This window comes from Excalfactoria chinensis, chromosome 4, assembly GCF_039878825.1.
Source record: "Excalfactoria chinensis isolate bCotChi1 chromosome 4, bCotChi1.hap2, whole genome shotgun sequence".
NCBI classification, from domain to species: domain Eukaryota; kingdom Metazoa; phylum Chordata; class Aves; order Galliformes; family Phasianidae; genus Excalfactoria; species Excalfactoria chinensis.
This window is the reverse complement of record NC_092828.1, coordinates 23,583,176-23,606,596: the sequence shown is the minus strand read 5'-3', so window position 1 is coordinate 23,606,596 and position 23,421 is coordinate 23,583,176. Positions and strand designations below refer to the sequence as shown.

Genomic DNA, 23,421 nt, shown 5'->3' with positions numbered 1-23,421 from the left:
ATATTTATCTTGTTCTCAATAAAAATGAAAAATGTTGTTAAAACATGATTTTCTCCTGGAGCAAAAATAGTTTTGGTCTTTCAGATTGGCAAAGAAGATCACAAACTGTGGTGTCCGAAGTCCTAAACCAGAACTTTGGCCACTCATCTGCTTTCTTTTTTCATACAAAACAAGCATTTCCTATGGATAAATGGGCACATTTATCCATATGGGCAAGAAAAAACGGGCAAGAAAAATTTATCCAAATGGGCAAGAAACCATTAAATTTCTATTGTAAATTATCTGACAGTGTAATCCAAAATGTTCTTAGGTGTAATCATTCTCTATGTAGAATATATGTAGATTTATCCTTAAAACTTTGGTTTATGAGAAAGATAAAGCTAACTAACTTTTAATGCCTGGTGGATTGCCACTCTCAAGCAACTGGAAGTTTGACAAAAATGTTGAAGAATTATGTGAAAATTGTAAAGAGGTTGCTAACACTTTCTTACATTTACCTCCAGATAGGCCTGAGCCTTTAATTCCTTTTAATAACTTCACATCTCAGATTGCAAATATTTTTGTTTGTAGATGATCATCTGTCCAAATACACTTGGGTCAAACAATGCTCTGCATCTATCAAATTAATCTATAAATCAAATCTAACAAATTAGAAATATCTACTGTAATCAACATTGTGATGAGTACTCTAAATAATGACCACACTCACGCTAAAATTCAATTTTCACTTATTTACCGATCTTTACTCTTCAGCCTTTCATCCACATTCTTGACTTTAGAACAGGAGACTCCCTCACTGGAAATAACTACCAAGTCAGCATTGTTCCAGTTTTTAAAAGACATGCATATGTTTCTCCAGTTAAAACATACGCACCTTTAAAACATTTAAATGTAAAGAACAGAAATCTTTTCAGCCTTATGCCTTTTGCTTTTATGTATCCATTATGCTTTACTTATGTATCTATTTTTAACATATTGTTGCTTGTAGTTTAAAGGTATTTTTTAGTCAAAGTTAAACAACAAACTAAGCAAGTGGGTAAGCAAGAAGTCATGTGCCAGCCTGTTATGAAACTCCCAAGGATGGGATCAATGAACACAAGGCAACCCTAAGATAACTGGCTATGAATTATAGTCAGTGACTTCCTTTTCAGATCTATCAGCTTCTCTGAAAAGTCAGCTATGTGGTTATTTCAACAAAAAGATGTTGTTGATGCAAGTATTGTTCTATATTATAAGCGCTTATCACAGTTTCAAAAGGCACATCTTATATCTGATAGCTGGGTGTGATTTTATTTTTTATTGAAGTTGATCTCCTTTATGCTTCTGCATGGTCTGTTTTATCTTACAGTAGAGAGAGTGCAGCCAGCTGTAGAGATAGAGCTGTCATTAGTATAACATGGAAAGATCTGTGTTATTGTCCAAAAGGAATGTCAAAGCACCATTACAACAGAAAGCATTTTTCAGTCGCTGCCATGTTTCATAATCATGTGAAATCCAAGAACGATGTAATGTGTAACTTGACCTGAAACCACAATGAGAATGAGAATTTGAAAAAGTGATAAATTAGCCAATACTGTTAAAGATTTTTTTTTGCTATTAATCTGTATGCAAAGTGTTTCCTTCCCCTTTATTGCAACTGATAATTAAAAGTTCCTAATCATATTCTCTAGTGAAATGAAATAATAGAAGTTTAGACTAGAAAATAAGAAAAAGTTCACCAGATGAGTGGTGCAGCTGTGGAACCAATTACAATACATGCAGGCTCTGAGATCTCCATCCTTGGAAATTTCCAAAACTCAACCAGACAAAGCCATGGCTGACAATGCACTGGTAACAATCTCAGAGTAGCAGGTTGGCTATAAACCTCTCAGGATTCTTTCCATGAATACTTTCTGTAATTACAGGATTAAAAAACAATCATGATAATTAGGTTAAGCTCTTAGACACCTGTATATTAATCTACTCCTTATATGCATACAGAAAAACAACAAAAAACATGGTGTTTTTTGTCCACTATCTTTTCAGACTATGAAAGACTGTCAATGTTCTTCTTTGTTCACGAAACGATCAAATAGAACAATTGGAACTCTAAGGAATGATTCCACTGGTGTTGATAGCTAAGCTTGCCTGTGAACAGAAGCATTTGAAATGTAGCTGTAGAAATATTTTTAAAATGTGATACCCAAAAGAAAATTGCACTGATACGGGTAGGAGAGTCAATAGCAGCCCCTCAGAAAAAAGAAAGGGCCCAGAATGTCCTACACCATGTTCTGCAAAATAGACTGTAACAAATGTGCAGTGAAATTCCGAATATTTAGGCTGCAGTATTTCTCTTCAAAGTAAATTGTCTCTTACAGACAGTAGCTGCCTATGCCGCAATGAGTTAATCACAAACAATTTTGAAAACCATAGCTCTGGAAATCTTCCACAGGGAACACAAGCTGAAATTTGTTAGACTGCTAAGTCTGTTGTTAGCCAGTTAGTTCAGTCCTTGCTAAGGCAGATCCTCAGTACACCAGGATCTTAAGTTCCACCTGCAAACCCCCAAGCAGGAAATTACAGTTAGCAAAGCATAGATTTAACATACTTCCAGTGTTTTGCTTTGGAAGTGAGGTGCTGCAGTTTGTCCCTGGTTTCTAGACAAATCTCATAGGAAGCCTTAAGTTGGGTTTGCTACATTATTTTTGTCTGAAAGTGAGGTAAGCACTAAGTTATCACTGTATCAGAAAAGCAATTTGACTGTTCTTGAGAGTTAATTAACCAGAGACAAATAGGACAGCTCAAGTATACTCTATTACTGTACTGTCTTATTCACAGCCTGTTGAATTTCTCAACCATTGTAAGTCTTTTACAAAGCACTGCTTTGTTTTGAACAGTATTGATACATAATTAATTGTTGTCAATCACGCTGACTTTCATGTTCATTTGTTGAAAACACATGTTAAAAAAATCATCTGCATGCCTTCTCCCACGGGTCCTGTGGAAGCCAGCATTTATTTTACATTCTTACCCCTTTTTATTTTTCAACAAAGCTTATCAATAATAGTAATGTAATGTACGTCTTTCAAAATGAGAGCAAAATGCAGTCCAGTAGTCTCTAATGATTGATCGAATCCTAAAATCAATTTCATTTTGTGCTTTTTGTTTGTTTAATGGTGGGTTCCTTGAAATATGTCTCCAGTTTCACTAAAGAATCCCAATAAAATGGCTATTAGGAAATCGCTAATCAAAATACCAGATCTGGAATATAGGCCAGGTCACACCTCATGGGGGTGGGTACGCAGCCTCACCTTTAGCTAATGAACTTACCTGCTCTCAGCTGTTCCTGCCTAAGGGATTAAAGAAGTGAATATGTGTCTCAGCCAAGAAGGGAAGTGTCTGGAAGTGCCTAAGTGAAAGAACTGGGGGCTCCAAATGCTTATTGAAAAGTCCAGTTTTCTGCAATATTCCTTGGTCAGTAGAATAAATGAGTTAAGAGTTGAGAACTGCATAAATCTCTTTGCAAAAAGTGTTTGATGCAGACTGGATGTGGTGCTCCATCACTTCCTCTGTACAGCAATCCACAGATTACCTTTTTAAAACAGTACAGTAACGTTTAAATTCTGATCTAAAATATAAGTTATATGTCCTTCATGGCTAACTCTCTCTGCGACCCGGGAGATAATGAACTGTTTATCTGTCTGCTGCAGGTGGTCAGTGTCGTTATCACCTTTCCCTTTGGTAACTATGGAGCTGAGAATCACTCATTTCTTTCAAATTGCATAATTCATTAGCTGATCTAACTTAAATGCACAACAATTGTTTTCAACTAGCCTTGGAGTTTTACTTCTATTTTAGATCTGTTGAAGAGGTTTGCTGTTCAAAATCTTACCTCCCTCCTCACCCACATGTAATCTATTATGAGTCACCTGGGTTTCATTAAAAGGTTAATACTGCTGAGAAAGAGACCCTGCTCCTGTTTCTCAGAGGCATGCAGTGCTGTTTGCTGGCTCCCTGAAGATGTGACTCAGTTGAAATACAGGGTGAGGTAGCTTTTGGCTGGTTTACCACCAAAGTTATTGTCAGCATGTCTTATCAATTGTGACTGTGGCATTTTGGCACTTAAATGGCGTACATACAAAACAATAATTTAACAACTTAAACGTATATACAAGTAGGCAGTAGTCTTCTTTCAGCAGTTTAAAAATGAGTTATTTCATTTTGAGCAGAAGATCATACACACCTAGTAGTTTCAAAGACATCTTGAACTGTCTGAGTCCTGGACTGATACACATACTTTCTGAATATAAGATGGTGATCTGTCTTGGTCTGTGTTTTTTTCTGTGCTCTTATTTTCTGCATTTTGAAGCTTTGGTATGTTTCAGTACATATATAGAAGATTTAATTGCCTAACAGTGATGCAAAATCTTCAAAATCAATGTATAGAGCACTTTTCACTATCTTTAGGTAATTTCTGAGTAACTAGTTTTAAATATGAATTCTATTCAACATAGTGTTTAAGCCGTAATAAGCCATTTTATTCTTGAAGTAGATATTTAAACTAAGTGGGCATTATTGTTTTGGGTTGACCTCAGTTGGCTGTGAGGTGTCCACTCAGCTGCTGTCTCACTCCTACCTCCTCTTCAGGATGGGTGGAAAATGTAAGTAGAATTTCTTGTGGGTTGAGCTAAAGACTAGGAGGCCACTTACCAACTGATGTGCCAGACAGGACAAACTCATTACGGTTAAGATAAATAGAATTCATTGATATTTCAAAACAGAGATGAGTGGTGAGAAACTGATAAAAGCAAAACAACCTTCCCCCAGTGTGTCTTTCTTCCCAACTGCTCACCTTTACTCCTTCTTTCTTGACTGGCATGGTATGTGTTATGGTGTGTGAGAGTTGCTGTTAGTTCGTAACAGCTCCTCTGAGCAGCTCCTTCCTCCTTATGCTTCTCCAGTCCTCCAATGTGGAACCAGTCCTGCAGTCCTTCCAGAACAGTTTTGACATGGGTGCCCTGTCTGGACTGCAGTACCTTATGGTGAGTCTACTTGAACATCAGTCCCTGTGGGCTACAGTTCCTTCTGAGCATAGCCATCTGCATGGAGTCTTGTACAGTGTGGAAATCTGTTTCACTGTGCTCCTCTTCATGAGCTGCAGAGCAATTCTCAATTCACAGTGCTCTTCCATGGGCTACATAATCTCTGCTCTGATATTTGGAGTGCCTCTTCTCCCTCATTCTTCTCTAATCTGCAGGACTATATCTAACATGTTTTGTTTTGTTTCCCAATACCTCTCCTTTGCAGCATTTTGTTCTTTCTCAAACATGCTTTCCTAGAGGTGCCATCATTTTGATGGGGCCCAAAAATGCCCTGTGGTGGGGCCACTGGAACTGACAGTATTTGGCTTAGGGCAGCCCTGGTCTTACATCATGGAGGGGCCCTTCAAGCCCCATTCCAAACACCTGGACACCGGAGCATAATACTGAGAAAGCTGTGAGAAACAGACAAGTTCAGTCTTGCCAATGGTGCTCTTTCTTGTAGAAAAATGTTGGCGTTCTTTCTCCAGAAAACATATGTATTCTTTTTATTTTCTTCACTAATGTAGTGTGAACGTGTGCTGTTCTGTAATGATCAGTTGATGTTTTCCGTTATGTACAATATGTGCTGGAAAAGAACAAAGGCACAACTTTTCTGTGAGTGTGGAAAAATGTTAAGAAGGATCTGAGAATGTATTCAGTCTGGAGCAGTAACCCAATGTACACAATCAGCAACTAAGCTGTCCCTCATGTTAGGCTGCTGGGAGTTGTGGAAATCATGTGTTCAACTCAATGTTAACATGAAAAAATTGCAGAGACTGTTTTTGTCGTGAAATAGTTGATTTTAGCTAATGACACTTGAACTAGGAAAACTTGTAGATTTCCCTACTGGACTGATTCCAAAGGAGAGATTGTAGTTCCTGGCATCTGTTGAAATGGACCAGAAGAAAATGGGCCACTTTTCCTGAGTTATGGAAAAAACATCTGAAATACAATATCAGAGGTTCTGTCCCAAGTGAATTGTACAAGAGAGGTAGGCTAAGAAAATCTGTCTTCCATTTTAATTGAAAAGAAAAATGTACCAGGATGATGTAGTAAGTTAAAGGAGGAATTAATTTTTTTGAAAATAGCAATGAGTTTTGGAAACAAGTTTTGCTGGAAAGTTCAGATTCTTGGTGGAGTGCTGTGCTCCTTTGATCTACAGCAAAAGTCCATGACAATCTGGATACGCAATAGCAACAGAGCAGAAGAAAAAAAAGGCAGTATGTATCTTAATATATCTCACATATGAGATTTTGAAATCAAGCAGAATTGCAAGAACCTCTGAAGGTCAGAAGAATGTGGCAATTTAGAAAAATAACTCATTTTATGAGGGTCATTTCCATATCAAGTTCTGGGATATGAAAAGCAGGCTATCTACTTTCTTTTTCAGTGCAAATTTACCTAACCCTTTCAGAACTCTATATGGCGCTGGACAATGATGCACGGTTTGCAAAAGCATTGCTTCTGCTGCTGAGAGCAGGCTCTGTTCCTTCCCACTGATAACCAACTCCTTCCACAGTCCTAGAAAAAATGTTTTTGCTGCCATAAAGCTATTATAACGATCTGACCTATGTGAACTGATTAATTTTCTCCCCAGCCTCTCAAAAAATATAGAGATATATAAAAAGGCAGGATAGAGGAAAGGCTGTATTTTTCCCAGAGATGGTTCATTCTGTGGCTTCAAAAAGGAGTGAGAACCACTACTGAGTGAGAAATCATTCCATGTGAAGAGAAGGCTGAGTGTTTTAAAACTGAAGCTATCAATCAGGCTTATGCTGCAGTTCAGTTGTGTTTCTTTGAGGCTGCCATAAATGTTGCCTTTTGGGTAGTTATTTTCAAGCAGCTCAGTCCTCTGGTCCAGTTCACTTGTAGCTATGCGGTAACAGTCTATAGGAAGTACAGCCTGGGAGCAATTCAGAGGGGGGAAAATGAAAAATATGTTGTTTAAATTAGTTTAAGCAGTTCTGAATATGAAGCCACAGACTTGTGTTGCAATTGTTGGAGTGGAAGGAAGTCCTTTTGTTGCCAGTTCAGTCTGCTTGGCAATAGCCATGGATAAGCAGAAAACTCTTCATTTAGATGAATGTCAGAAATGACCCATATAATTAGGAGCCGTGCTGCTCTGATCAGCAGCTTTTTCACATGTTGTTCTTATTCACTGCTCATTTTTCTCCCATGTAGGTAATGCCAGAAGTAGATCATGTGCCTTGTACTCCCTGTAATTAATGAATCTTTACTGGAGAAAGGAAACAAATAGGTTAAGGATTTTCTGTACCTGTATACGTTTCTTTTCTTTTGTGACCTATTACCTGCTTGACTGGGAACATGTTTATTGTTAAGGTGTTACAGTATCAGTTGGATTTTTTTATGTGCGTGATTAGCATTCTAGCAACGGAGAAAAGTGTGGTTTATAAAATACACTTAGGCTGTACAAGTAGAGCAGAATTTAGCAATTTGATTTTGAGGTGTACGGCATGATTTTCTTATTTCTTTGGTTTTGTCAATGCAAGATTTTTTTTCATCATTCAGAATTTCTGTTTATTTTAGAAAAATACTGTTATTAATTCCAAAAATTGATTTTTTTCATTAGTTGCTTAACATTTCTATTTAAATACTATTCTTCGTTAAATAATCAGTTCCTTTTAAATTTACTTAAAAAGGCTTTTCTCCTGCTTTTAATGGCTGTTAACATAAAATATTTATTGCTCTGTGTTTACATCACTGTTTGCCAACATACTGAGCAATTTTGGCACTGAGCAGCCTTGGCTGTCTAAAAGATATGTTCTACCTATCACAAACTATTGGGCTTGGTGCAAGAATTAATGGAAGGACTTGTTTATGCAAATAATCAGAATAAAGAATCTGTACATTCTCTTCTGGTTGCAGTTTGGGTGAAAAAACATTGTTGTGAAATAACGTGTTACTCAAAGTGTGATCAACTAATACATTTGTGTATCACTTTAGGGGAAACTGGAAAATTCAGTAAGGTCCCCTGTAAAACTGCAAGACTTCTCCTTTTCCTGGGTTACAGTCCTGAGTACTAGCTGTGTATTTGTGCTCTGTAGGTCTGTGCTGTATAAGTGAGCCAGTGGGGTACTTCTCCTAATTAGCGAAGTAGCCCTATGCAAAACTAAACATGTGAGTATGCAAAGTGTTATTCCTTAATCTGACAGAGAAAGTTTCCGAGACTGTAGCACTTACTGTTCTACTGTGGTGAGAATGTGGTATGTGATGACACTGTCACGAAACAATTGCTGTTACCCGGAAACTTCACTTTCTGATTTAGAAGTATGGAAAACATGGACTTGGTGCAGTTACACTTGTTTTCACGTCACATTTTCCCAAGCAATAAAAGTGTTCTAAAGAAAGAATCTTTGCAATACAAGTAAATGGCAAAAAAAATTATTAAAGTAACATATATAGCATACACAAAAAAAGTTTTTATAGAAGATCAAGATACAGTGCAAAGCCATGAAGTGAGCAGTTATTAAAGAGATGACAGATCTCCATCTTTTAAAAATAATCAGCTTGTGTTTATGAACTGAATTTCCATCACTGGTTTTATTTTTCAGAAATACTTGGCAGTATCTGCAGAGGCAGACTTGTTGAATGGTTAGAATTGTATCCTATGTAATTTACATCCCCAAACAAGCATGTAAGAAGCCAGTTCTGAAATGTCTGATTGATGGAAAGCTCCTATTCCATTCAACACTACTTCCGTTCAGTTTGCTAAACTGATCAAAAGTGCAAGAGCTCAAATGCTCTTAAGACTTTTCCACTCTCAGAAATGAAGATCTGAGGAGGTAATTTTGCTGAAGCATGATGCTTTACAGCTTGATTGGTGGCAATCTAGTCTTGAGAGTGTGCTGAGATCCCTGCTTATTGCACAATGTGCTCTGAATATAAAAAAATAAATAAATATGCCAAGACTTGACTAGACAGCCAAGAAATGCCTTCATCTACTCACTCAGGAAGTTGTCATTAACATTGGATTTTATTAGTTTGTTCTTGTTTAAAATTCTGAAATTGATGTATGGTTTGCAAAACTCACTTTTAAGAACATCGTGTACTAAGTTAACCTGTTGATCATACTTAGCTGAGGTAGCTTGCTTTGTGTAAAATGAAACGGATAAAGAATTCATCACATAGGTCAGGAGTGGGACAATGATGGCTTAGGACAGGACACTCATCAACCATTAAAGCAAGCTAATCCTGTGTTGATGAAGAAGAAAGACTGTAAAGGGAGAACCATCATGATGGGGAAAAGTAGATAAGCAAGCTGATGATTTTGGCAGGAAAGCTGCCAAAATTGGAAAAAGAGGAAAAAGCTATCCAAACTGGTCCTATGATGGGTTCATTCAAACTGTGTCAGAAAGAAATTGGTTTTATTTCTTGTATGACTTTTTAGAAGGTCAGACGATTGTGAAAATATGAGTTTATTTGTTTTTTCAAGCTAGCCTACCAAGTTTCTTTGAAATCTTTTTGGTTTTGGATGTGCATTTTTGGACAATGTTGTGATAGCACTATGGAATGTCACCTTATCCGTGAGGAATAGACATTGCTTATATGCTATATTTGCTGACTTCTCAATTCAATACATACTTTGAAACACCTATTAAATAGGGATACTTTTGTTCTAAATATATTGTTTTGATTTCACAGGTGCCTGCATAAATATCACCAACAGCCAGTGCCAAATGCTGCCGTATAACTACACGACTCTAACTTCAGTTCTTTCCATTGTCAAAAGTATTGAAATGGAAAAGTTCCTGAAGTTCTTCAGTTATCTCAGTCGTCTCAGCTGCTATCAACACATCATGCTGTTTGGCTGTAGTCTTGCTCTTCCTGAATGCATCAGTGATGGTGATGACAGGTATTTGGAAACAAAAATCAGTCAGTGATGAGAGCCAATTGTGGTGAAAACACTCTCTATTAATCAGACAAGAGCAGATCCCAACTAAGCCTATGACCTTCTCACTGTAAAACTTGTCTGTCAAAGGTATTCGCATTTCTGCCAGAATAAGCCAACTGCAGTAACATTCCGTTAGAAAAAGTGTTTCCACTGCACTTAATTAAAGCATGACCCTGGAGTAGTCAGGTATATTTTCTTAACAGGAGGTCTGAAATTGTTGTACCTCATCTCTCCAATCCGTATGGTTCAAAATAGAATGCTTTGTAACAATATAAATGCTTCAAATATTTAAAACATTTACAAAAAATGTGGACTATATTGGTTAAATTAAAATTCAAGTCAGGGAAGCAGATTTTTGTTTTTAAGGCAACAGTCATTCCAATTTTTGTTAGCCTTTTCCTTATGAAAAGTTTATCTTTTAAATACATTTTATGGTATTAGGTTAGCAGAATGTATTCAGAGTGACAAACTTGGGAAGGTTAAGGAGTATGTCTTGATTTCTGCATTTACATAGTTAAACTTTATCGTAGACATGCACCATTTTCATTTAGTTGAATCTGAAGTATGGTCAATGAGTTTAGCAGTGCTAAAATCAATGTATGGTCCAAAAGGAACAAAGGTTTTTTTTTTTTTTTTTTTTTTTTTTTTTTTTTTTTTTTACATACACACAATTCTGCTGCTGCTTCTGAAGGATGAACAAGTGAAGGGTAAATGAGTGAGCAAGCTCTTTCTCCTTGCTTAATTTTGTACAAAATTCACTGGAAGAGAATGTTGCAATTCAAAAAGCAATTCACTTAACATAACAAATAACTAAGATGCTGTAAGCTCTACATTTTAGAAGAATAGGGATGGGATACTTATGAAAATGCAGTTTTACGTTTTAGGTAATCTGATCTATAATATAGTTGCTACTGAAGTCTAGGCAACGTACTTGAAGCTTCCTCCACAACAGAATCCATTAACCCTGCTAAACTCACTCTGATTCATTACAGTTCTTCTCTCACCCCAATTCAGTACTACAAGTAAATAAGTGGAGAAGTGAAAGGGTAGAAGTCTCAGCTTTCCTTATAATCTTTCTTTGCTGAAGATAACTTTCTTGCATGTTACATTATGACAGCTAATTTACAAAGAACAGAAAAAAAAAATTAAGCTGAACTTTGGAACTTGTAGATTTTTGTTGTGGTTTTGAGGATCAACCAAAATATTTTGAGATTGAAGAGTAAGGATTTTTTTTTTGTGTGTATGTATTTTTTTTTTTCAAAGCAGCAACTTTCTCCTGCTTATTTTTAATATCAAAGATGGAGCCGGATTTCCATGTCTAGGTTAATGTCATTTTGATCACAAAGTCTCCTTTGATTCTTATTTTAACACCATTTTTCTGGAAACTGTTCTGGACTGTGCAGGTGGATTGGGAAAAATATGCAATGTGAGACTGTAAATGATGCAGGCTTACATTCAAATCTGACTTTAAGTAATCATATGTCTTCAGAGCATGTCATGGATGACACTGAAAATGAAGGCTGAGTGGTAATCACAGGGTACATTTATATACATATAAATTTATATACATTTATTATACATATATAAGAGGGTACATTTACGGAATGCTTGTTTGGTTTGTTAAATCTAGTTTGAAAAACATGAGTTGCATTAGGTAGCTTGTATTTTTTTAAGATTTTTTTCTACCCCCTCTAAGCAGTTGAGTGATTTTAGTGATTACAGCTTACCTTGTAGAATCCAATTGCAGGCAAACAAGTACCCTTGAAATGCAAGTATAATGACTTGAAGTAGTATCATGTCGTTATTTTAGATGTGATTTCCTGTTTTTCCACCCACTGAGCTCCATTTTTAAAAACCAGAGTGCGATATTAATTTTTACTCATTATTTGCATGATTTATTTATATTAAAAAAAGTGAGGCCTATAGAGCCTCATGTTTTGTTTCTGTGTGTAGTTTGATATAGACTTAAATGATTTGTGAAGCCATCCCAGTGTCAATAGTTGTTGAACAATGAACTTGAAGCAAGAGGTTTTGCCTTTACTGAATATTTATGAAATCAGAACAGCTTTATTTTGCTTCCTTTCAGTATGCTTGTTACTTGTATTAGCAACTTGCATTGACTTTACTATGTCAGCACGAGCAGGGAATATTCGAAAAAAGGTCACGTTGGAAACTTTGAGGTTAATTAAGATTTATTGCTGTAAAATCCAAAAGATGAGGTGATTTAAAATAAGTGAATCTCATTTTCAGAATAAGAATTTAGTCTAGACATTTTCAGGAGAAACAGATATAATACCTGCATAAAGTGGTAATTGAATACCTCCCTCTAGACCTCAGTAATAATTCACCTCAATGAGACAAGTCAAAAGTAAGTGAAATTTGGGAATTCTGTCTGTGACTCTGGAGTGACCCTGGAGAAATCCCTTCATTTGCATAAATAGCTCTTGGAATAATAAGGGAAACTCATTTTATATGTGTTGAGAGCAAATACAAAAAAGGAAGAGACAGGAATGTTCTACATCTGTTAAACTGGGTCATTTGGTAAATATTAGGAACATACTGAAGGAATCTGGATAAGGAGAAGAGCCACTGTAAAAAGACTCTGAGAATAATGAATAGGGAAAGGTCCACATGTTGTATCCCTTTTTTGGAAATAAGATTTTTTTTTAGCATACAGTGTCATAAGACATATGCTAGTATGCAGAACAGTTGTTACTGACATTATCTCTAGTTCCTCCTGTGAATTAATGATATTTTATCCTAACTGACAGCATCTCTGATAATAGTATCTATTGATACTTCTTGGTTTTGCAGTGCGATTCCCTCAAATTTATGTGAAACATAATTTGACAAATGCTGCTTACATGGTAGAGAAGAAATGAGAACCATGTGATGCTCAGATGTTTATTCTTAGGTATTGTTGAGAGAATCTGTTGGCAGCTTCAGCATTGGGAGCAATAATTATAACAATGTGCTACAAGAAGCAACAAGAAGGGAAGTTACAAACGCTAATCTTTGGTATCCAATATGCTGTCATTACACAGCTTTGCTCTGATGTTTTAATTTATTTCTGTTTCATATTTATCTTTCATGTGTTCATAAACATTGTTTTCATTATCACATGAAGGAGATTAGGTTTCTGGGCAGGGAGCGTCTTCAGTGTTTGTGTAACGCACAGTGTAGTTATGTACTGGAATTTCTGAATACTAATACAATACTGTTGCTATTAAAAATCATTCTTCTTAATCTTACTACGATGAGAATGAGGTGTGGCAGTAAAATAAAAGTCTAAAGAATTATACTTCATTCCAGCAACTGTGGATGCTCAATCAACTATCCCTACTATTTTAAAACATATATGTATCTTTAAGAAGCTACTTTTAAGTAGAACTAAAACCTGTGTGAAAATGGTACATGGGAAGTTGAAGTGCATTAATGCAATGCTATCATTTGCTCGTAACTTGGGTAGGGCTCTTCATTTTAAAAGATTATGAAACATCTTCCTGAGTGATTGGATGAGATCTTTCCAATATGAGTTAAAAATTAGACTAACGAAACCTGTTTTAACACAGTCCAGTGGAACTTCTAAAAAAATGTGAGTCTGTATTGAAAATTGAAATCTTTTCCTCATTGCAGTGTCTGATAACTTCTGAAATGTTTGAGGTAGTAATTTTTTTCATTTTGCCTAGTATTAGATCTATTGCCACCAGTGACAACAATGATGCTTCATTTGTTGTAAGGCAAAACTGTTCTCAGAGCTGCTGGTTATCATTAAGGATTTAAGCAAATGAGTTTTACTTTATCTCTGGGAGTGGGCCAAAGATCAGTGACTCCAATACAGTGCTTGTTTGTTTCTTTATAGCAATTGGATTCTGCAAGTTCTATAGACTTAGAGCTTACAGAAAATTTCAAAGTTTCAGAATTAGGAAAGTTTATAGTGGGTCAGCCTATGACTGTACAATGCAAACACTCCTTGAGTGATACTTTCCAATAATTCTTATGTTTGGGAAGTACTTGCATTTCATCTAAAGTCTTTGTAAAACAGAAAGCTGTAGAAGATTCTTAAGGCCTATGTACATGGCTTGTTTCAAAATGAGCATTAGGAATTAACTTGAAGGCTGTGGATCCTTTCTGTCTTGGTGTTCTCTAAAAGGGTAATTCCAGTAATCTCTGGTGCTGAAATGTATTCCAGAAAGCAGAACAAATGTCTCCCATTGATGTATCCCCAGAGTATTGAATCTTCCAAGGTCAGGCTTAAAATTTAAACTCAGCCAAGAAAACAGTATTTGAGCAATGTAAATAGGGTAATATACTCTCAAGGTAGATTTCTCACGGACTTTTCATTTCTGCATCTGTTTACACGCTGCTTTTTTCATCTTGGACATCTTTGAAAGTAAAGTTGTGAAATGGTTTATATCTTAAGTTAGGGCTCAAAGAGTCCATCAGAGATCTTGGCTTTTTATCTTGATTAAAATCTGCAGAATTACTTCACTCATGAACAAACATGCATTCTTGCTTTTTTTTTTTTTTTTCTTTCTCTTTTTCCTTAGGTTCGTTCTAAAGTAGAAAGCAGCGTAATTAAGAGAAAGTGTTTTCTCTGACTTTCAGGCTCTTTATTATAAAGGAGTATGTCATGTCGTTTTCTGTATGTAACAGTTCTTGTTGTTATGCTGTAACCTCCATGGGACAAATAACTGTAAATAATAACTGTAACTAATAACAGAAAAATACACTCTGAAAGCTGAAGAGATCTATATGATCTGTAGGGGCTAGGGGAAAATAATTAGTGAAAACTGCATTGATGGGGAAAACATTGTACAAAGCTATAAACAGTTTTCATGTCGTCACCTACCCTTTGAAGTGTTGGAGATAGTGGGAAAGAGCTACAGTGGGAAATCCAATTTTCTTTATTTCTCATTGTCTTTATCTATTTTCTGTAATTTTTAAAAAGAACAAAAGTAAAAATGATTTGTTTTCTGTATGGGCATAAGCTAGTATGAAATGTTAGGCCCAGAAAGCAAATCTGGAAATCTGTGCATACGGTTTTACAGCTGAAAACAAATCTGAGATGAGAAAAAATCCTTTCATGTCCTCTTAAAATACAGTAAAAAATCAAATTTCATATAGCAAGAGATCTCAGGATATCTTGTTTTCTATAAGACATGAATATCAGATATGGTTGTTTTCCTGCTTTTGTGAACTGCCTCTAGACTTCCGGTTTTTGTTTCTTCTGCTTACAGTGCAGTTGATTCTTTAATTGATTTTCTTTTATTATGGTGAACATTTAGAAGTTAAAAATAATAATCTTATAAAAAAATAATTTCTTAGAGTTTCCTGATGCCTTTATGGTACTTTGTAGAAAATGTTAACTGAATTACATAGATCTTGTTCAGGTAGCTAAAGAGAATTTTTATATTAGGACTTTGAATAGGATGCTATCAACATATCTATTTTTCAAAGTCCATAATGTGTTCAGTTGTATATGAAATATGTATGAATATGTATGACTTTTGATTGGTAATTCTACTCTTGCATATTTCAGTCTTGTTTTAGTCTATGTAATTTTAGTAACAAAAGCAAGTAAATATGCCAAGATAAAACAGAAGCAATTTGCCGTGATTTCATTGGAATTGCTGCTGTTTGATTTAAAGCTACAGCACCGGTGAGAATTTTTCTTATCATGATCTGAGTGTGTGAAGGCTGCTCTCAGAAGCATATCAAATGGTAACTGCTCGTTTCCTAAGTTTGCAGTATGGCTTTTCACACACTGTGGAAATTGCTTCATTTTTTTTTTTGATAGTGCCTCTACAGACCAAGTAAGTCAGCATGACTTGAAGAGGCTATTCAGGCTAGATTTTTGACAGTAGTTTTCTGTTTAGGAGATCTGTTCTATTCTTCAGCCTAGATTCAGAAGACTAGTAATTCCAACTTCTATAATGTGAATAAAACAGAGGTGAGTTTTAACAGATGAAGTGCTTTGTATCCAGAGTCTCTGAAACTATGTGTGTTTTGCTTTAAATCTTGCCATATCTTGGTTTAAAGTCCTTGGGAATGTGACAGGTTGATTCAGTACAAGAAAACCCACTGCTGAAGAATCTCTCTGAATATATAACTGAGTTATAATCCAGCCGTTGGTTTTTTACGTATTTGTGGTTCATGTATCACAGTTGTGACCACACAATGTTGGATATCCATCTAATGAAAAACATGTATTGTCAGATCCTTTCTTATAATGAATCCAGAACTTAGGGAGAAGGTGTCTGATATAGTTGTGAATGCTTGCCCACACAAATAATGTGCTTTTCCACTGTTACTTTGTGTGTGTGTGTGTGTGTGTGTGTGTGTGTGTGTGTCCTTCACTGTTGTTTTTAAACATTCTACAGAGGAAACTGGTGTAGCTGTTTCTGTTTAACCAAAAAAACCCAACAAAACCTGATCATGCACACATGCAAGGTGTGTTACTTGTGAAAGCACAGACAAGAAGAATAACTGCATGCTTTTTTCTTCCTTGTGCACTTGCATCAATTGATATGGCATCTGATTGCCAATAATTTCACCAATGATTATAATATTAATTGCGAGGTTTAATTCTTTCAGAAGTAGACTGTTGAGGATACAATTGCTAATGACAGATAGTCAACATTTGACGTATTGAGAACAGGTCAGTTTGAGCTCCAGTCTCTCCTCAGTCTGATCATGCACTAATTCAAGGTGAAATAGAATTGACTTAGAGCAACAAGAAAGTGAAATGGTTGGCAGGTATAATGCACAGGGGTGAGGTTCAAAATGACAGCAATGTTTGTTTAGAATATTTATCAAACAGCAATAAACAATTTCTGTGTACTTTTGAAAATGTTTACGTATAAGAGCAAATGTCAAATGCAAGGTCGTGGTTGAAACCATGCTTCAGTGAAAATGGTGAATATACCTGAATTGTTTTCCTGCATAAAACACAATGAATCAACTTTTAGTTCAAACTGAAATCTGAGTACGTAATTGACAAATACATATGAGAAAAGAATATCTACAATATGCAGGTTCAGGAAGTATTTGCACAGTGAAATTAATTATAACAAATTCTCAAAGCACAACTCCTGCTCTGACTAAAGCTAACTGATCAAGAAAGAAAATCTTATTTTTTCCGTGCCACGAATGGAACATGTTCTTTATGAGATACAAGTGAGACCAGCTGGTTTACATCTGACTTCAAAGAAAGAAATACATATGTCTGAAAGACTGGCATTGAACGTGTTTCCATGAAATGAAAAAAACTTTAGAATGATGAATCAAGTTACAACTGTAATAATGTAGCTGAAATTAGTGTTGCATTTTTATATGTTTTCTTTTCAAAGCAGCCTGTATTATTCATAAATAATGTCCTTTGTGTTATTTCATTAGAATTGTGAAACTGATTCTTACAAGGCAGAAGAAATATGCTAAAGTGAACACCAGCATTTGCATTGTCCCTCAGAACTCAGTCCTTGAAGTCAATATGTGATTCTCATTGCTCATTTTTGGTGGAAGGCTGAGACAGTGTAGAGATGAGAAACGGAGTTCATCTTTGTAGAGAATGCAAGGAAAATACAGATGAAGACATGGGGTTGGTCAAAATGCCTATATTTAAAGTTGGTTGGTATGCTTTCTCATATGACCCTTTATTTAGACGGGTATAATTTTGGAGAAAACAAAGTGCACTAGTTACAGTTTTTAAGCCTAACTTCTATAATCACTGGGATTTTCCAGTCTTTCAAAGTATTCAAGTAATAGAAGTTGAAATCTGGTACGGAGCTTGTGTTAATAAGTGGTAGGGTTTGTGCCACAGTTCTTGCAAGTGTGTGAAGTAAGAGAAGTAGAATAGAATATGTATTTACTTTAGAGTAATCTCTGCAACCTACTGTTTTTAAAAAAGTTTATGGGCCTGTGGTTTTGCATGCAGGAATTAATTCACAAATTTTATCTTTTAAATCCCAGAAAAGTCTTTACTTGTATGTCCTGAGTTGACAAGAGATTGATAGTAAATCTCTGAAAGCTTTTCTGTTAGGGTCATGGCTCAACTAGTGTTGAAGGACCCATGAAAGGCTTGGAACTGGGGATGGCCCTGGAGCCATTTTACAGTCCCACATGTAAAAAGCCCCGAAAAGGAGTCTTATCTCATGTCCTGAAAAGGAGTCTTATCTCAAACTCTTTTACAGTGCAGTGCCAGTAGATGGCAGATGCAGTGTAGGGGAAGGACAGATCAGGGACAAAATGTACCGAAATTAGGACGGAAATTAGACACTGTGGAGAATATTTTCACCCTTTCAGAGAATTGTCCTTTTTCTGCCCATACACAGTGGCTGTTTACAGCTACTGACATGTGGTTGTACAGAAGGAAGCAATTACTTCAGAAATTAATTAAAAAATTAAAAACTAGAAAAGTAATTTAGAGCTGAAGACAATGGCATCCTACATTGGCCAAAATGATGTTGGTGGTCCATTGAGTGTGAAGTTGGCTTTTGCCATAGGAAATGGCCTCGCATTTCACCCTCTTCATTGATCTGATGTACTAGCCATGAGAATTTTCCCAGATCACAAAATAATCTGTGTGTGTGAGCTGTGAGGAGTTAAGGACAGAAAAGGTTTTTTATATTTATCAAGAAGAGGAGTGTTTGTTTCTGTTTTTTTTTTTTTTTTTTTTTTTTTTTTTTTGAGGCATTTTGGGCATGAGAACATCCCTTTGAAAACATATTTCACAACACTGCCCAGGGGTTTTAAGAGAAGGGAAGGAGTCAGAAATCAAGAAGACTGATTATTTTATGAATGCATATTTTACTGATTGATTGCCTCCAGCCCAGTTGGTCTAACGATTTTCTGTGTGTATTGTCTATTATAAGCTCTGGTGTCTGGTCTCTAAGCTGGGATGTTAGCAGGGAATTGCGTGCAGGTCTTTCTTACTTTCTCCTATGCATGCTATATATTGTTTCTGATAAACAGATACTGATCATTTAATTAACTGAAATATTTATTTACGGCAATTCATAGAGTGAGCACAGCCTTTCTTTAATTTGAAAATTTATTATATGTGATAGAAAAACACACTTGTTTTTTACAAAATGAGCTTTATTTCATTTAATAAAATGTAACATGTAAGCTGTCAGTAAGACATTACACTTTAGCAAACATTACAGGAGAATCAACATTGATAGCTTCCTATCACACTTTTGCATCTGGACTCAAAACCAGAAAGATGTAGATGAGGGGGAAAATAATCTCTCTAGTAGGTGTGGGTACACTGTCTTGTGCAGGAGTTAATAAACCAAGCTTGAACAGTGTTTAAAGGGTTGTCTAAGAATTCATATACTTTTCAGTTCATGGTTAGCCTTTCTTAAAGAACACCTTAATAACAAATACCTTTAAACTATCTGCAGAGTAAAACTAATGAGAGTTCAGTTAGTAAGAAATGTTAAGTATCTGGTATGTTTCCCCCTCCTGTGAGCAGCTGCTGCTGTCTTGCTGGAGGCTGCAGTGGTAAAGCACCCCACTACCTGCAGGCTGAGCTGAGCACACAAAGAACAGAGCCAACTTGAAAGATAGTTCAGATTGCTCAGGACCATTTCCAGAGGTTCCACAACATCTCCAAAGAACCATGTTCCAGACTATTTCATGGTAGGTTTTAAGTTGATTTTAATTTGGTAGTGCTGCAAAAAGTAACAGTTTTCTATTTCTGTACTTGTTTTTCTCCAGTTCAGCATTGCCCATTCCTTGTTCTGGTAGCAGTGTTCATTTCCATGATAAATAGGATCAGGGAAATGATCTGAATTAAATTGGGAATGAGGGAGAAAAGTGAGATGAAGGGAGGTTCTGAAACCAATCTGAGGGGAGAGCTTCATTCTTTCTGTGACAGTGTTTGCTCATGCCAGCTCAAGTTGTTTGTGAAACAACTTCATTGTGAGGAAGCAATATGATACGTTTTATTATTATTTATTTATTATGCTGGTCATAGTAAAATATATAGAGCAGCTGGGCACAGCGTGTAAACTGCACAAAATAGTGCTACTTTGAATGATGTGGTTAGTGTCTTGTGGGTAGGAGCGCTGTAGGGAAGTCCCATTTCTGAAGTACATTGAATCTGCTTCCCAAACATGACTGAATTGTATTGGGTTCTAGGAACAACAAGTCTAGGATTTTCAGCTGCAGGGGCTGAAGTCTTAGAATGTCACAATGCTTAAGTGCTCAGTTTCCTTGTGTAGCTTCTGCAGCCCACTTAATCACCATCTTACTCACCGTTAATAAAGAATTTCTGTAGCAATGCTGTGGTTGAAATGGCTTCGTGTGAATGCTCTGTTCAGTGGACATCTGTTTCACTGAGACAGCTTATCTTTGCCAGGTGTGAATTTTGTTTGCCAATGTAAAAAACAGAAAAATCTTGTAACCTGTATTCTTATGCATATTAGAAACTGTTTCTTCTACTTTTCTTTTCTTTTTTTTTTTTTTTCTTTTTTCCAAGAGATGTTTCTACAGAGTAAACTAAATCAAAAATGTATTCAGCACTTGTATGATAAATATCAGACATAGAAGTTTTCAGAAGTTTGATTTATTTAGGAGTGGTTTTGGCAGACGGTACAAGATTGTAAAAATAGCTCATAATTATACAACTATTGTTAGTAATATTTATTTACAGTGATTCCTGGCTAAACTATAGCTCTAATAAATTACTTTACTGCATCTCTCCTATTTTTACTGCTGTGTTTGACTTATGTGATGAGATCACCAAGAAATCTCTGAAGGAGTTTTGGTTATTTTTTTCAGGTCAGATTATCTCAACTAATTGTAGTTATGATCCAAAACATTAAATAATTTTGCTAACTTTTTTTTTTCATGGCAATAATTTCTGTTCTATACTGTAACATTTATATAGCAATTTGCTAGGTATGCGAGAAGAGACGAGAAGAGAATCATTCTGCTGTACAAGATATAAATCAGGTGGTTTGGATTGTTAAGGTTTTGTCAGCTTAGCTGTAAGTAGTGGTGCTGCTGTATGAAGAAAATAGCTACTGATTGGAGTGGATACTCTGCAGCACTGAGTTTCTGTTTCTGGGTCCAGGTAGAAGTGGCTCTGTTTTGGTCAAGATAGTACACTGTGGAATGTGTATGCGTCCATCCTGATGATAAGCAGCTGAGTTTAGCTACATTGTCAAAAAAAATATTGCTAGGTGTGAAGGAGATGCTGTTGAGTTCCATATCAGCTGATGAAGAAGACAGAACATTCAACAGCAGCTGCTGCCACCTCCATTCATCTCTGGGTGGGTGGGAGGAGACTTTCCAATCTAAAACTCTATTTGGATTTGTTCCCATTTCTACTTTCACTTAAATCACAAATTCCTATTTCCTTCTTCTGTCCAAATATTATTCAAGTTCTGTGTGAGGTCTTTGTTATGTGTAATACACTTGGATATAAGTGATCTGTTCTAGGACTTTTGCAAGTGTAACTCTTTAGTTGTCTCTTTTCTCTTGCCACCAGATATGACATCTGGAAGGATTCATTTCTTATTTTAGTTAGACCTGTTATTTTTAGAAGAAGAAGAAAAAAACCTAAAACTTCTATATGAACCTGTAGAAGAGATTCTAGTCCAATTTTTTTTTAATCTTATTTGGTTCTTAGGCTTTCAAGTTCTCATAGTCTATAAACAGACTGCATGCTTTTCCATGCTGCAGGCAGTCTGTTCTGTATCTCCATCTTCTCTTTCATTCTCATTGTGTAAAACAGGCTTTTTCAGTCTCTTGGAAAGGACAATCCTCATGTGAATCATCTGTAAGAATCACCATAATGACAGCAGATGTAATATTCATGAATGTACAAACGAGAATTGGCTTTCTGCACTGGCTATAAATCTTTACATTCAGTCCCTGTGAGGCAGATGAGTGTGAATCTCCCCAGACAATTCGGCTTCAATCTCTTGTAAACAGTTTGAGCCATTCTTCAGACACCCACCTTAAGGGAACTGAACTGCTGCTGCCTTTTGCCAGGGCCAGCTTTGAGCCCATTTTTCCCCCTTAACATGCTTGCTGTTTCTCAGACTGTGAGTCCTATAAAGTACTTTTGAGGTTAATTGTGCATCTTTGTTCAAATATACTGTAACCTACTTCAGGAAAACTGCACATTTGGTCTGAAAATGAAGTGGGAAGCCAGAAATGTATATGCAGTTAACTCTGCATTCAGTACTAAAGTGTTGTATGGAGCTTAAGACTCCTTTCCTAAGTCCTTCCATTCAGATATAACAGTTTATAATTTTATCAAATGAAATAATTACGGAAATATAAAGTGATCATGCTTTTTCCAAAATCTTTTTCCAGATTTTACTAATATATAAAGAAGCAAATCTCAGATCTAAATCCATCTCTGGAGGTAAAATAGAGAAGAAAACAGAATCTTTCAAAATAACTTGCAAAATGAAGATGAAGACTTTACAACAAAAAAAAACACAGCTTTGCCACAGCTTGTTTTCATGATTATGTGCAACTGAGACCTTAACTGCCCATTTGCTTACAGATACATGAATCAAAACATAGTTTTGAGGTTTTTAATAGCCTGCGTCATATAGCTCTGTTCAGTAGCTCTGAAAATGCTTCTCTGCATATTGGAGTACAAGGAGAAAGAACAGAGAAAGAATTCACAAGAGATGTTACCCTAAATGAGAATAAAGCTGGGTGTGGGTGTTTGTTCTACTGAAGAAATTTTCTTCTGTGACATTTATATTTTGTGGACATGTTTATTGCTAGATAATTCCCCAAAGTATTAATGAAGATTAGAACTAACAATGGCTGGTGTGACTTCATGAAAGTGTAGAAACATATAGAATAATCTCAGCTTTCTTCTTCCTGTATTTTCAGGATGTTTCTTGGGTTTTTTTATTTGTTCCCCTCTGCCCCAGCATTAACTCACAAACGTATTGCCAGTTGAAGGATCATTCTGCCTCAGACCTTACATCTATCATCACCCTGAGCATGCATGCCTGTGAATTACACTGTAAATTATCCCACAGTTCTCTATAGTGAGCGGTAGTATGATTACTATTTTTCTGGTAGCTGTTCCAGCTTAAACTTCTTCGATACATTTGGCTGAGTAAGTAATCCAGCAAAATACTGTCCACTTTTAACATGGCTCAATACCTGAAGACAGCTTACTGTGTAACTGTAATAGCAGTGATCCTGGAGCAACTGAATGGACAGTGGTGGAGAAAGAACAGTAATGGAGAGATGCTTAAGCCAGCACTGTAGCTATAAGAAATACTCATGCGTAAGACTTACATCAGATTGTCTACAAAACTGCAAATGTGACCTTTAGCCAGAGCAGTTCTCTCAGTCTTGTCTGTAAAGTTTCAATAATGAATTTCCCAACTTGATCTAGCTTATTGTATGGCCTACAAACAGATGTGATTGCAAAACTCAAGGCAGTGCAGAAAAAGATGT

General features: G+C 36.1%; 1 protein-coding gene across 6 annotated transcripts in view; it reads left to right on the top strand.

The window, feature by feature from the left end:
• The window catches only part of CORIN (corin, serine peptidase), a 117,224-nt gene that overhangs the window by 28,138 nt on the left and 65,665 nt on the right, over positions 1-23,421 (top strand). For 3 of the 6 annotated variants that reach the window (XM_072334880.1, XM_072334879.1, XM_072334881.1), the window contains exon 4: positions 9,723-9,933. In XM_072334880.1, the coding sequence (XP_072190981.1) occupies positions 9,723-9,933 (211 nt within the window). Of the gene's footprint in view, positions 1-3,942; positions 4,023-4,574; positions 4,641-4,940; positions 5,022-9,722; positions 9,934-23,421 lie in introns of those variants that run through there. The other 3 variants (XM_072334882.1, XM_072334883.1, XM_072334884.1) reach the window with 3 other exon arrangements.